The sequence below is a fragment of the Myotis nattereri genome (genome assembly GCF_964212035.1).
Source record: "Myotis nattereri genome assembly, chromosome: 4".
Lineage (NCBI taxonomy): Eukaryota > Metazoa > Chordata > Mammalia > Chiroptera > Vespertilionidae > Myotis > Myotis nattereri.
Window position 1 is genome coordinate 105114470 of NC_138079.1, and position 13452 is coordinate 105127921.

At 58.1% G+C, this 13452-nt stretch overlaps 4 protein-coding genes across 9 annotated transcripts; 2 read left to right on the top strand and 2 right to left on the bottom strand.

The window, feature by feature from the left end:
* Positions 1-118: 118 nt before the first annotated feature.
* Positions 119-4726, bottom strand: LOC308517698 (sulfotransferase 1A1). Of its 4 annotated transcripts, XM_081088967.1 has the most exons (10): positions 4710-4726; positions 4213-4416; positions 3485-3555; positions 2286-2468; positions 2058-2183; positions 1872-1969; positions 1267-1393; positions 1077-1171; positions 453-633; positions 121-318 (listed from the first exon to the last, which is right to left on the bottom strand). In XM_081088967.1, the coding sequence occupies exons 4-10, from the start codon at positions 2431-2433 to the stop codon at positions 206-208; spliced, it is 888 nt and encodes a 295-aa protein (XP_080945093.1). In that variant the 5' UTR covers positions 2434-2468; positions 3485-3555; positions 4213-4416; positions 4710-4726; the 3' UTR covers positions 121-205. The 4 variants fall into 4 exon arrangements, with proteins under 4 accessions (XP_080945091.1, XP_080945093.1, XP_080945094.1 ...); XM_081088968.1 differs by lacking the exon at positions 4710-4726 and having other exon boundaries at positions 3485-3545; positions 4213-4699; XM_081088966.1 differs by lacking the exon at positions 4710-4726 and having other exon boundaries at positions 4213-4524.
* Positions 4537-8159, bottom strand: LOC308517702 (structure-specific endonuclease subunit SLX1-like). Of its 2 annotated transcripts, none has more exons than XR_013995866.1 (6): positions 7787-8159; positions 7243-7294; positions 6809-7147; positions 5142-5269; positions 4904-5055; positions 4537-4831 (listed from the first exon to the last, which is right to left on the bottom strand). XR_013995866.1 is itself a non-coding variant. In XM_081088985.1 (6 exons), exons 1-6 carry the CDS (start codon positions 7972-7974, stop codon positions 4802-4804), a joined length of 825 nt encoding a protein of 274 aa, XP_080945111.1. In that variant the 5' UTR covers positions 7975-8159; the 3' UTR covers positions 4537-4801. The 2 variants fall into 2 exon arrangements, 1 of the variants encoding a protein (XP_080945111.1); XM_081088985.1 differs by having other exon boundaries at positions 4904-4991.
* Positions 8097-12087, top strand: LOC308517703 (uncharacterized protein). 2 transcript variants are annotated; one of them, XM_081088987.1, is made up of 5 exons: positions 8097-8456; positions 8544-8641; positions 8930-9025; positions 10157-10245; positions 11956-12087. In XM_081088987.1, the coding sequence occupies exons 1-4, from the start codon at positions 8154-8156 to the stop codon at positions 10188-10190; spliced, it is 531 nt and encodes a 176-aa protein (XP_080945113.1). In that variant the 5' UTR covers positions 8097-8153; the 3' UTR covers positions 10191-10245; positions 11956-12087. The 2 variants fall into 2 exon arrangements, with proteins under 2 accessions (XP_080945113.1, XP_080945112.1); XM_081088986.1 differs by lacking the exon at positions 11956-12087 and adding an exon at positions 11757-11789 and having other exon boundaries at positions 8100-8456.
* LOC308518589 (SAGA-associated factor 29-like) lies at positions 10282-13387 on the top strand (the record flags this gene model as incomplete). Its single annotated transcript, XM_081090305.1, has 6 exons — positions 10282-10309; positions 11757-11886; positions 11956-12102; positions 12246-12281; positions 12384-12546; positions 13192-13387. 6 exons carry the CDS (start codon positions 10282-10284, stop codon positions 13306-13308), a joined length of 621 nt encoding a protein of 206 aa, XP_080946431.1. The 3' UTR covers positions 13309-13387.
* Positions 13388-13452: the final 65 nt, after the last annotated feature.

The window sequence follows — 13452 nt, forward strand, 5'->3', positions numbered from 1 at the left end:
CCTGGGTTCTTACCCCTCCCCACAGAGGGCAAGTTGGGGAACTGGGGCCTCATTTGGTCCCCGCGGGCAGTTACTCTCTCTCTCAGCTCAGGTCTGCTTTTCTTCCAACAGGCACACTCCATGCAACACAAGCTGTACTTTATTCTTGAGGCCCCTGTCGGGCCACTCGCACACACTCCCTGGGGAGCGGTCCCATGAACACCACTCACAGCTCTGTGTGGAACTTGAGGTCGCAGCCTGCCATCTTCTCAGCGTAGTGGGCATCAAAGCGCTCATTCTGGGCCACAGTGAACATGGTTTTCCAGTCCCCCGTGATGCCTGGGGAGGGAGGCGGGGTTGGAAGGAGGGAGGCTAGAGGTCCTGGCCAAAGCAGAGGCCCCAAGTGGCCCAGGGCCAGCTCTAGCCGCTGCTCCCGCCCTCCCTCCCCAGCGCCCCTCCTGGTGGGCACTCACCTTTCCTCATGAAGGCGGAAATGTTGTGGTCCATGAGCTCCACGGGTATGGTGCTGTAGTTAGCCATGGGGTTCTTCTTCATCTCCTTGAACGACGTGTGCCGCACAATGTGATCCACGGTCTCCTCTGACAGGGAGCGGCCCACGAACTCCAGAATCTTCCGAATCTCCCTTTTGGGGTCCTGGAGCAGCAGGGGGGCTCTTCAGTGGAGGCTTGGGTTGTGCGTTGAACAAACAAAAGGGAGGCCCCACCCTAACGTCATGGCCACTTCCGACCCTGCTCCGGGACTCTGGTCCTTTGTACTCTGGCACTCCTGGGGCAAAATTAATTGCCTTCTGCCCTGTGATCTGTTAAGAAGCTGTATCTGGCTCCTTAGGGTGAGGGCACGGACAGCCCTCTGTCCTTGCTGGGCCCAGGGAGACGCAGTAGCAGTAAATGGGTGATCAGTGACCGCACTTGGCACTGACTCAGGCGCTAGGAGATAAGAGCTGTACGGAGTGTGCTGCCCAAGGAGCAGGGAAGGTGAGGTGGGCCTAGGACCCAGGTAGGGTCTGCCATAGGGAAGCGCGGCTTAGAAGGTCTTGGGACTCGCCCCTGTGCAGGGACGTGGTAGCGGGGTCTCACCTCCTGCATGTCCTCGTAGAAGAGGTAGAGAACAGGGTGGGTGCGCCTCAGCTCCCACCACTCCCGCACGTGCTGGTACCAGGACCCATAGGACACTGGGGAAAGGGCAGGGGGCACGGACAGAGGTTGGTATTCGTTCCAGCTGGCTGCCCCTCAGCTCACCCCCTCCTTCCTCCAGAGTCAGGCCCACCTTCCCCAGCCATGAACTTCTCCAGGAAGCTCTCCCAGGTGCTGGGCTCAGGGTGCACCTTGGCCATGCGGTAAAAGTGGTAATAGGAGACGGCCACATCCTTGGCGTTCCGGGCAACGTAGATCACCTGGAGAGGCAGAAGACACCCCAGCCCGCACCGCACCGTCACCGCACAGCACAACAGGCACTAGAGGTTCTTTAAGCATCACATCCCACCCTCACAGCCTCCCTGCAAGGGAGGTTCTCCCTTGGTCTGGCCAAGAGGGAAACAGGCTTAGAGGCTGCCTTGCGTGTGACTGAGCTGGGATTTGAAGCCTGCTCTGATGCCAGAGTCCTGGCTGGTTCCAGGAACTGTATTTTATGCTCATCCAGTCTTCTCAGGGCCACTGTACCGATTTGGAACAAGGCGTGCAGAATTCCCTCCGCCCTCCTCCACAGGCCTGTGAGCACCGAGGCCTGGGAAGTCTCGCTGTCACTGGCCATCTGACCCTCCGGAGCATGAGGTTGAGGACTTCTCCCCGTTTAAGATGAGACCTTCCTAGAAGATGGGGCCAAAGCTGGGTTGGCCCCAGCTGCCTTTTTCTCTAGCTTCCATTGCCACTCACCTTGACCTTCTGGTCCAGCAGGGCCTGTGGGAGCAGAGCCAGGGGCAAGTGTGTCTTGAGGAGCCGTGGGGCTGGTGTATCTTTCAGAACCTCCATACCTAAGCCATGGATAGGAAAGGTCCAGTGAGCTGGAGCCCGGGTCCTCCCTCCCTCCACCTCACGGGCCTCCAGCACCCCACCACACACCTGTGGGACACCCTGGACCCTTGAACTCAAGGAAGGGCACCCGGGTTAAGATGGGAGCCCTCTGACACTTCTCCAAGTCGCCATCCTGGTAGATCATGTCCAGAATCTCACTCACCCAGGTGGTGCCTGGAGAGGAAAATGGGAGGTAAGCGGGGCTGAGGGCACACCCCTGCTGGCCCGAGGTGGGGACTGCAGCCCAGGAGAGGGTGGGTGGTCCTCATCACCTACCAGATTTGGGGTAGGTGCTGATGAGTAGGTCATCGGGCCTGGGTTGTAAGCTCTGCAGTGGCCCAATTGCCTCTGCAAAGTACTTGATGAGAGGTACCCCCTTCACATACTTCAGTGGCGGGCGGGAGGTGTCCTGGACCAGCTCCATGCTGCCGAGTCAGGGCCGGAGTGGGGCCAACCTCCCTTAACAACATCACAACAATGTCTTCTGTTTAATTGCTTTAAGGTAAGGAAACAGGCTGAGCAACTTGCCTACACTCAGAGCCAGTGAGTGCTGGGCTGGATTCCGGCCGGGTCTAACACAGTGGGGCCACAACTCTGGAGGCACCTTGGATTTACCCGCAGAACTTTTAAAAATCCCAATGCCTGCCCAGCTAGAGTGGCTCACTGGTTGAGCATCTACCCATGAACCTGGAGGACAAGGTTCCATTACCCATCAAGGCACATCCCTGGCTTGCCAGCTCGATCCACAATAGGGGGCATGCAGGAGGCAGTCAGTGATTCTCTCATCATTGATGTTTCTCTCTCTCCCTCTCTGTCCTCGCTCTAAAATCAATTTAAAAAATAATTTATTTTAAAATCCCAGTGCCTGGGCCACACCCCAAGGCAATGACATTGCTCTGGTGGGACCCAGGTACCTGGGTTCTGGAAGCTGACCAGGAGATTCCAGTGTGCACTTGAGAGAACTCCTACTCTGGGGCCTGCCAAGTGTTTCCTTTCAGTACTTGCTGCTGCAGCTCTGGATCTGATCCCAGTGGGCTCCTCCCCATCCTTCCCTCCTTGAGCTCCCTCAGCCCTCACATACAGAAACCTCCCCAAAGACAGCTGGGCCTGTGACCCAACTTGCTCAACCACACTCCATCTTGGCTCAGGGAGAAACAGACAAATGAGCAACTGAGCTTGTTTTGGGAGCCATTCTGGTGTGATGAGCAAAACATGCCCCAGTGAAAATGGAAAGAGGATTGGGTTCCAGGCCAGACTGTAGATGGTATCGGACTGAGATGGGATTTCCATGGCGAAAGGGCAGGGTCAGATTGAGCTGGGATTCAGGGGAAAGGGCAGGGTCAGATTGAGCTGGGATTCAGGGGAAAGGGCAGGGTCAGAAGAGGCGGGAATGGAGAGTCAAGCAGTGGGAGCAAGGGAGCAAACAGTGCAGAGTGCGGGGGGTCTGGCCCAGCCCACCCCATGCTAGCACTCACCTGACCTCTCCAGACCTTGGCCTTGTGGCTCTGTTGTGCCGTCACGTAGGTGAGTGCAGAACTGCAGAGAACTGCAAGTTTTATAAGTCCAAAGTGGGAGGGATTTGGAGCCAGCACTGGGCCTTGGCTGTCTTGCAGGAATGGGTGGGGTTTGGGGTGGGAGGGCCCCTCTCTGCTACCCTCATTAGCACCCCCCCCCCCCCCCCCGTGAAGCCAAGATTAGACTGGCTTGAAAACCCAAGATGTGGGTTCAGTGTGTAGAAAATAAAGGACAGAAGCAACACCAAAGGGCCTAATAGCTTTTTTTTTTTTTTCTGAGCTGTAATCCCGGCTTCTGGCTTGTACTCCAAACTCCAGCTCTGCAGGAGCCAACAGCTTTTTCTAATAAACGCGATCTCCAGAGGACAGAGGAGTGGACGGGAAAGGTGGCCCCAGGCCAGTCTGAGGACCAAAGGTTCAGGTCAGGGGCAGCCCACAGGCCCCAGGCAGCCCAGGCTGGAGTGATGTGGGTGGGTGGGTGGGTGACGGGGCTTGGGCAGGGCACTGCTCAGCAGGCTCTCCTTGAGGCAGCATAGGATGGGAAAGAGCAAGAACACTGGAGGCTCATAACCCTGGGAGTGACCCCATTCCACGGTTCCCGTGGGACCTCACTTGGGTGGTGGGAGAACAGCCCCCAGAAGGTGCTTTTCCTCCCCTGGGTTAGAAGGGGGCTTGTCCTTTGTCCTTACTGTTTGGATTAAAGTCCAAAGTCCATCTGGGCACTGGAGGCGGGTGAGCTCTGAGTCAGGGTGTGAGTCTCCAGGCCATCAAGATGATGACCTCAGCCCAGCAGGTGTGGCTCAGTGGTTGAGCATCGACCCAAGAACCAGGTCAGGGTTCATTCCCAGTCAGGGCACATGCCTGGGTTGTGGGCTCAATCCCCACTAGGGGCCCTGCAGGAGGAAGCTCATCAATGATTCTCTCTCATCATTGCTGTTTCTCGCTTTCCCTTCCTTCTCTGAAATCTATACAAATGTATTTTTTAAAAAATCAAAAGGAACTATGATCTCAGAGGCAGGCCAGGGGAAAGCTGAGGCAGAAGGGCCTCCAGCAGAGGAGAGGCTGGTCCATCTGGGGACAGTGGCCCCTCCCCCATCCTCTTTTCTCCTCGGGCCCCAGTGACTGGCAGGGCCTTTGACCCCTAACTCCACACACACCCCAGCAAATACCGGATGATGCCCTTAACTCAGACTTTTTATTGTACTCAAGTAAAAACTGCCCAGACCCGAAGGCAGTGTCATGGGTAAGGAATGGGTGGAGGGCTGGGGGTGCTGACGGTCAGATCTCCAGCATGTCTGTCCAGTGTTCCTGTGGAGACAAGAAGGGTGGTCAGAGGCAGCCCAGGGAATAGGCTGGGGCAGGGTCCAAAACACCTCTCACCTCTTCTAATTCCAAGTTCTCCTCTTCCTCCTCGGAGCCCATCCGGCACAGCCGGATCAGGTCTCCCCACAGCAGTGAGTTCTTGCAGCTACCGAGGGGTGCAGTTGGTAGGAGACAGTCAGATCACAAGCCTCCTTCAGCCTAGGCCCTGGCTGCCAAGATGAGGACTCAGATGCCCTGGGCCTAGGCAGTGCCTTCACAGAGGTAACCCGGGCTGGGGGAGGGATGCTGGACTCACCCAGGGCATCCGCCCTCTAGGGGCAGAAGCTGCCCGGGCTCCTCCTGCAGGAACTCGTCTGCCAGGCAGGTCATGTGGGCCCTTAGGGAGCAGCCAGGGTGGGGGCAACACAGGGGGCCTTCTTCATCCTGTCCGAGGGGGCAGGCAGGGAAGGGAGAAAATGGGGAGTAGTGATGTCACTAACACTCAAAGAATTTCCATGGACCAGACACTGTTCCAGGGGCTTTACATCACCTATAAGGCACATACTACTCCTATCTGTATACTGTAGATAGGACACAGGTGTGGAGGAGTTCTAATGCTTGCTCACAGGGACTAAACTGGCCAGTTCTCTCTGAGTATTAGCAGTGATTCTACAACAGCGCGGCCACTGCAGCTAGACCTAGAGTTCCTTACAGGCTACGTGATCTCCGTGGCTAATCTCTGAGTGGCAAGTACAGTCACGTGCCGAGTCAAAGATATGGTCAAGGACCCACATAGGTGACGGACGTCTAGCAAATAGCCTAGATGTGTAGTAGGCTACACCATCTAGGTGTGCGTACGTGCACTCTGTGATGTTCAAACGGTAAAAGTATTCCCCTAATTTAGCGGCATGTAAGGTATGCAGTTTACTTACATTTAATGTGAGTGAAAGTCAGACCTGTCATCTCAGTTAATATACTAAATATTTATTTGCCACCTGCTCTGTATCACACCCTTCTACAGTACTAAATAAGAACCACCCTTCTGGAGTGTAGTATGGGGGTGGGGGGTGTGAGACTGGTAATAAAATAAAATAATAGTTGACCCCTGAAGAACACAGGTTAGAACTGGGTGGTCCATTTACACACAGATTTTTTCCCCCAATACACAGTGGGCCCTCCATATCCCTGGGTTTTGCATCTGCAGATGCAACCAAACACAGATTACAAAACAGTATTTTTGGTCCAGGGCTGGGAATCCACAGATGCAGAGGGCTGGCTGTTTGCACTGTGCTATACCATTTTATATGAGACTTGAAAATCCAAGGAGGTGGGAAGGTCCTGGAAACAATCCCCAATGGATACGGAAGCGGGGCTGTTGGGGGAAGTAATAAGGTATATGTGGCTTTTTGACTGCATGGGTTCAGCACCCCTAATCCTCATATTGTTCAAGTCAACTGTACATGATGTTAGACAATAAGTGTTAAGCCTTTAAAAAAAAAAAAAAAAAAAGGAGCCCTGACGGTGTGACTCGGTTGGTTGAGCATTGTCCCTGCACCCAGAGGCTGCTGTTTGGACTCTGGTCATGGCACATGCCTGGGTTACCAGGTTGATTCCCACTAGGGGGCGTGCAGGAAGCAGCCTAGGAATGTTTCTCCCTCTCCCTCTCTAAAATCAATACAAACATGTTTTTTAAAAAGGAAAGCAGTACCGAGAAAGTTGCACTTTGAGAGAGAGCCAAGGAAGACCTCACGGAAAAGAGGTGGCATTTCATCAAGACCGAAGGTCTAGGGAGGAACTTTCCCGTGAAAGAAAGGCAAAGGTCCGGGCAGGAATGGCCGCAAGCACTATGGTCCCCATTTTAGAGATGGAAGCAAGGCGGGCAGAGGCTGTCGGTGGGCGGCGCCATCCTCCAGTACACAGCCTGGTCCTCAGTCGTCTGAACTCCAGACCTGCCCCAATCTGGAGCCCAGGTGAGCCTCTCACCTGAAGCGCGCGCGCGCACAGGGTGCAGGGGGCCTCCGCGTCCTGGTGCGGCTCGGGCTCGGTGTCAGCAAAGGGACGGGCCGGACGCTTGGGGGCCAGCATCCGCGGCGGCGGAGGCCCGAAGGCTACCGGCACGTGAGGCGGGGGTGGCGGGCAGAGGTCCTGGCGGAAGTCGGCGCGCAGCCAGCGCAGGGTGAGCGGGAGGCGCGCCCAGGGCGGCGCGCGCAGCATGTGCGCCAGCACCCGCAGGTGGAACGCGAAGGCGGCCTCGCTGCGCAGGCGTGGTGCCACGTGCGCCAGGCGGCGCGAGGCCTGCGGGTGCTGCCAGGCCCACTCGAACTGCGGGCGGGAGGGAGGGAGGGAGGACTTCAGGGCCGCCCCGGGAGGGCCCCGCGCCCCAGCCCATCTTCCTGCCACCCCGTCTCCTTCCTTACCCGAAGGGCGGCCACGGCGGAAGGGAAGCCGTGCACTATGAGCACCATCTCCCTGGGGAAGAGAACGAGGCCGTGGCCCGTGAAAAGCCCCGGCCCCCACCCCACCCCCGCTCCACCCGTGTCAAGCCCAATCCCCGCGCCACGGGTCGCCTTCAGTCCTGCCAGAGAGTGGAGCCCTCACCGCGGGCGTCAAGCCTCGTCCACGAGGCGCTGCCCTCCTTAGAGGCCGCCCCTCGCACCGGCCTCCTCGGCTCCGCCCCCGGTCACAGGGGCTTAACTGCCTTCCCAGGTTCTAGCTTCCATCCCAGCCCGGCTCACCAACCCCTGTCGCGGGGCCACGCCTAAACCATCAGTCCCCTTCCTAACATCCTAGTCCCACAGGCTCCTCCTCCCCGCAGGCCCCGCCCCGGAGACGGCCCACCCACCTCACCAGCCGCCCCAAGGCCCGGTTCTCAGCGCCACGCCGGCCCCGCCCCCTGTCACTGACTCTGCCCGGGCCCGCCGCCTCCCCGAAGCCCTCCTCTTGCGTGGCCACCCCTCTTACCAGGGCCCGCGCCCGCTGGTCCGCCAGGCCCCGCCTTTTCTGCGGCCTCCGTTGTGCTGCTGCACCCGACGAGCCGGGTTGACGGTGAACCCCACGTAGACGCGGCCCCGGTGCCGAGGGTTCAGGCAATAGAGCAGGTAGACGCCCAAGAAGCACCCGGGCCTCGCCGCGCCCCCCTCGGGGCCCATCAGGACGTGGGGGTTGGTTGCTGTGGCCTCTGAGTCGGGGAGGGTTGGGCTGCCAGGGCCGCGATACACTAGTCTGGGGAAAGCCCTTGGTGGCGGCTGCAGCAGCGCGGGTTCGGGCACCCTCTCCTGGCTGGAGCCCGGAGTCCAAACCCGCCGCCGAACCTCGGGCGGCGGCACCAATGAGCGTCGGCGGGGGCGGAGCCCGGCCGTGCGCAGGCTCTGATTGGCTGGCGGGCGGCAGGCGCGGAACGCGGGCGGTTGGAAACTGGGTTTCCGTGAGGGCGGAAGTGCTGGGCTTCGGCGCCTCAGTAAGGGCGGAAGTAGAGGCCTCAGCAGAAGTGGCAGCAGTGAGGGTGGAAGCAGCGCGACCCGCGTGGATCGGGGGTTCTGCCCGCGCCGGGCCGCCCACGCCGGCCGCCATGGAACTCAGCGCCGAGCACCTGCGGGAGAAGCTGCGGCGGGACCTGCAGGCAGAGCACGTGGTGAGCTGCGCGGCCCGGACCTGCCCGGCGAGGGCAGAGGCTTGTGGGGGGGCGGCCTGGCCCCATCCCCATGGTTCTGCCCGGTAGGAGGTGGAGGACACGACTCCCAACCGTTGCGCGTCCAGCTTCCGGGTCCTGGTGGTGTCGGCCAAGTTCGAGGGGAAGCCGCTGCTCCAGAGACACCGGTGAGGCCCGAGGCCCGGGCACCCCTCGCTCAGCGCGCTCCCGGCCCCACGGCCCCCGGGACCCCGCAACCCCACTCCCTGGCCCGGCAGTGCGGCCCCGCCCTGTGGGCTACAGCCCCAAGGACCTCCCCTTCTCGGCCCCGCTGGGGGTATTGAGGCTTGGGCCCTCTACCGCTCCTGTCCCAGGCCCTGGGCGCCACAACCTGGGGACACCTCCAGCCTCCTGGGTCACCCCAGCTGCGAGGACCGACTCAGGCTCTGGGTTTCCGAACAGCGTCTCTCCCGCAGGCTGGTGAACGCGTGTCTAGCAGAAGAGCTCCCGCACATCCATGCCTTTGAGCAGAAAACCCTGACCCCAGAGCAGTGGGCCCGTGAGCGGCAGAAGTAAGAGACCGGCACCTGCACAGCCATTAAATTATGAATCAGGGCCAGCTTCTGTGTCGCTGTGTTGTGTGTGGGAGGGGCACTGGGGCTGTCTGGTCTAGAGCCTGGCTTCTCCCTGCCCTGGCACTCTTCGCTGTCTCCTCATTGTTTTAACTTGGGCAGGTCCCTCTCCGCCCAAAGGCCTCTGTGTCCCCACTTATGAAGTGAAAGTTCAGTCCTTGAAATCCCTTTCGGGACAGGCCTCCCAGGCCTTTTCTGTAATGCTTCGAAGAGTCCTACTAACCAGCCACCTATTTGTGGACAATTGCTGGGTGTTCCTGCCCTCTGCCAGCCTTCAAGATGCACAGATGAGCCCTGGCTGGTGTGGTTCCATGGTTAGAGCATGGGCCTGCAAACCAGTGGGTCCTGGGTTCAATTCCCGATCAAGGGCATGTACCTGGGTTGCAGGTTTGATCCCCACCCCGGTCTGGGTTCAGGAGGCAACTAATTGATGTGTTTCTCTTACATCTATGCGCCCCCCCCCCCCCCCAAGCCCTTCCACTCTCTAAAAATCAATGACAAAAAATCCTTGGGTGAAGATTAACAACAAAAATGCACAGATGAGAAAGTGCTTGGAGTTTCAGGGTGCTGGCCAATTTAACCTTTCCCTCTCACCAACATCACCCCATGTCATAAGCATAATAGAGGATTCCACACTTCCCCTGCAGGTTCCCACAGGGACATGGTACCCCAGCAGCTGGAATGCTGATGTTTTCTGGCCCATAGGAGAACGTCCAATAACCCTTTAGCCCTGGGCTTGGTGTGGCCAGATCCCCTTGAGAGGACCATGTGTTTTTTGGGGGTTTTTTTACGTAATATTTTTATTGATTTCAGAGAGGGAGAGAAATATCAATGATGAGAAAGAATCATTGATCAGTTGCCTCCTGCACCCCTCTCTCCCCACCTGCTGGGGATGGAGCCTGCAACAGAGGCATGTGCCCTTGCCGGGAATTGAACTGTGGTCTCCTGGTTCACAGGTCAACACTCAACCACTGAGCCACGCTGGCCAGGCAACATATCCTTTTTGAGGGAGCAGTAGTTTAACCCATAACAACACTAACAAGGTTCTCTTCTGTTCCCCCTCCGCCCCAGGCGCCGTATGTACCATGGCCCTCGTGTCGGCTGATTCCCGCATCGCAGAACTTCTCACCGAGCTCCATCAGCTGATCAAACAAACGCAGGTAACAGGCCACAGCCCTCCATTCCTACAGGGGAACATGGGCTGTGATGCCAAGCTGTGGAGCGGCGGGTGGGGTTGTGTTCAGAGAGATTGGAGGGGCAGGACCCAAGATGATGTCATGAAGGTGAGAGGAGGGCAGGACTACCGTTCCTGTTGGATTATCCATCGTGTGAGATATTAATTCACATGCCTTACAGTTCACCCATTTAAAGTTACAATTCATTTGTTTTTAGTCTATTCAACGAGCCGTGCAACCATCACCATGACCAACTTCAGAACATTTTACCCCATATCCAATAGCCGTCACTCCTTTCTCCTTCCACCCTGACACAGGAAAATAAAGATACTCTTTTGAGGCAAGATAGTCCAAGGGTTTAGAGGGTCTCTCTCAGAAGTTGGTCAAAGGCCAAACCTTTTTTGGAATGTGCAGGGTTTGAAACCCCAGGCTTGCTGAGTTAATCATTTGCTGCTATACCACCCCCTGGCTCTTGGCCTAGGCCAGTGGTCACAAACTGCGGCTCGCGAGCCACATGCGGCTCTTTGGCCCCTTGAGTGTGGCTCTTCCTAAGCCTTAGGAATACCCTAATTAAGTCAATAACAATGTACCTACCTACATAGTTTAACTTTAAAAAATTTGGCTCTCAAAAGAAATTTCAATCGTTGTACTGTTGATGTTTAGCTCTGTTGACTAATGAGTTTGCCGACCTCTGACCTAGGCTCTCCTACAGCAAAACAATCATGTTTGAGCGTCGGACTGGGAAGGGCATGGAGGTCAGTCCCCGGGTCTGACCTCCACGGGTCAGAGACAAGGCCTCCCGCTCTCCCTCCGCACACTGGCTGATTGGCCCCAATGCCTCTGGCTTCCATCCTCTACTGCCTGGGGCAGTCACCTGCTACCCGCAGGCCCATTTCTTGCTGAGGCGAGAACCTGGCTGTTATTTGAGAGCCACAGCGGGATGTCCTGGAGCCAGCCTTTCAGAGGGGCTTACACAGGGTGCTGGCTTCCATATCGCTTCAGACTGCGGTCCCACCTCTCTCTCGCCCGTCCAATGTACCCAGGGGCAGACTCCTCGCCCATGAAATTGTCACACTGCCAGTTGGGTTGAAGTTGACTGGGTGTATTGAGCCATGCCCGAGGAGGTAAGGGCTCTGTCCACATTTGATAGCTCTTTGAACTTTTTGCTTAATTATAACATATTAATAGAAAATACATGTAAGTATACCCCCAGCGCAATAAAATGTTCACTAACTGAACAAGTGGGTGTAACCGGCACCCAGATAAGAGACACGCCCAGCGCCTCAGAATCCCCCTTTTGGCTCTTCTGTTCTTTCCCAAACCGTATCCACTAACCCGTCTGGCCAGGTGAGTGTGGCCTGGTGGTCTCTCAGCAGGAGCCTCCAGTGGCGGGCCGGGGAGCACACTGGACCCTTGGTGCCAACTCGAGGAGAGGTGGGGAGCCAGGGGCAGGCACCCTATCCCTGGTGCCTCAGGGGCTCACTTCCTTCCCACAGCGGCCAAGATCGCGGGCCTGTACAATGACTCGGAGCCCCCACGCAAGACCATGCGCCGGGGGGTGCTGATGACGCTGCTGCAGCAGTCGGCCATGACCCTGCCGCTGTGGATCGGGAAGCCTGGTGACAAGTGAGGGCAGGCCCAGGGAGGGGGGCTGGCAGGGGAGGGGCTGGGACTGACACGTTATCCCCTCCGCAGGCCGCCCCCACTCTGCGGGGCCATTCCGGCCTCTGGGGACTACGTGGCCAAACCTGGAGACAAGGTGGCTGCCCGGGTCAAGGCCATGGATGGGGATGAGCAGTGGATCCTGGCTGAGGTGGTCAGTTACAGCCATGCCACCAACAAGTGAGTGGACACGCCCAGCCCTGTGGGACCTGGGACACGTGAAGAGCCAGCTCCTTGGGCTACTTCCCTCCTCGCCCTCCTCCCCAGTCCCCACCTGGTGTGCACCGCCCTGCATCCACTGCTCTCCTTTCGTTTGCCCGCAGGTATGAGGTCAATGACATTGATGAGGAAGGCAAAGAGTGAGTGTGCTGGCCAGGGCGGGGCGAGGGAAGCCTGGGGACAGCCCTGCTGCTGGGAAAGAGCCCCCCACCTGCCATGGGTTGACCTAAGCGCCCCTCCAGGAGACACACCCTGAGCCGGCGGCGCATCATCCCACTGCCCCAGTGGAAGGCCAACCCTGAGACGGACCCCGAAGCCTTATTCCAGAAGGAGCAGCTCGTGCTGGCCCTGTATCCCCAGACCACCTGCTTCTACCGTGCCCTGATCCACACACCCCCCCAATGGGTAAGGCAGCCCCCGGGGGAGATCGTCCAGGACACAAGGACCACCCCGCTGACCAGACAGGTCATGGGGTCCGTTACCTTCCCTCTTGTCCTTGTAGCCTCTTTGAGCTGGCAGGGTCCTGAGCTGTAACCCCTCCAGCCTGTCCTCCAGGCAGTGCCGGCGCCCTGCGGAGCCTTAGAAAGCCCCGGTGTGTCCTCTAGTCTAGCCTCGCTTTCGCATTGAGGTGGGGAGCCTGAGCCCCGAGATGGAAGCCTTGCTCAGGGCCAGCCTTCACCCCCGACCCTGCACTCTAATCACCCATCACTGATGGCAGTTTAAAGGCTAGTCTCCCCTGTTCCTCCAGGACCCCTGCCTGCTGCCCTCTGAGTTGTCCTTGCTCCCCTTAACCTAAGGGCCCCTTCCGTGTGGCCGCCTGTGTAGCTAGCGAGTCCTTTCCCTTGCTATTCACCCCCGTCCTTGGCCCTTGGTGGCTGAGGAGCTCTGTAGCAGGGAGCAGGTTCAAACATCTAGACTTCTTGAGTGAAGATGAGACGGGAAAAGCTAGGAGCCCACACACCACAGGTGCCTGTCGGTCTAGGTTTGGGGCGAGGGGGGCGCTGGCCTGGGGCTTTCTGACCAGCGCCTCCTGTCTGCCTCCTGCCGCAGCCCCAGGATGACTATTCGGTCCTGTTTGAAGACACTTCCTATGCAGATGGTTACTCCCCTCCCCTCAATGTGGCCCAGAGGTACGTGGTGGCTTGTAAGGAGCCCAAGAAAAAGTGATGCAGTCTGGCAGTCTCCTGCCGCCTCACGGGGGCATGCTACAAGACATTATGTGAAGAAATAAATGTTCTTCCCCTTTGCCATGTCTCCTGGGTTCTTACCCCTCCCCACAGAGGGCAAGTTGGGGAACTGGGGCCTCATTTG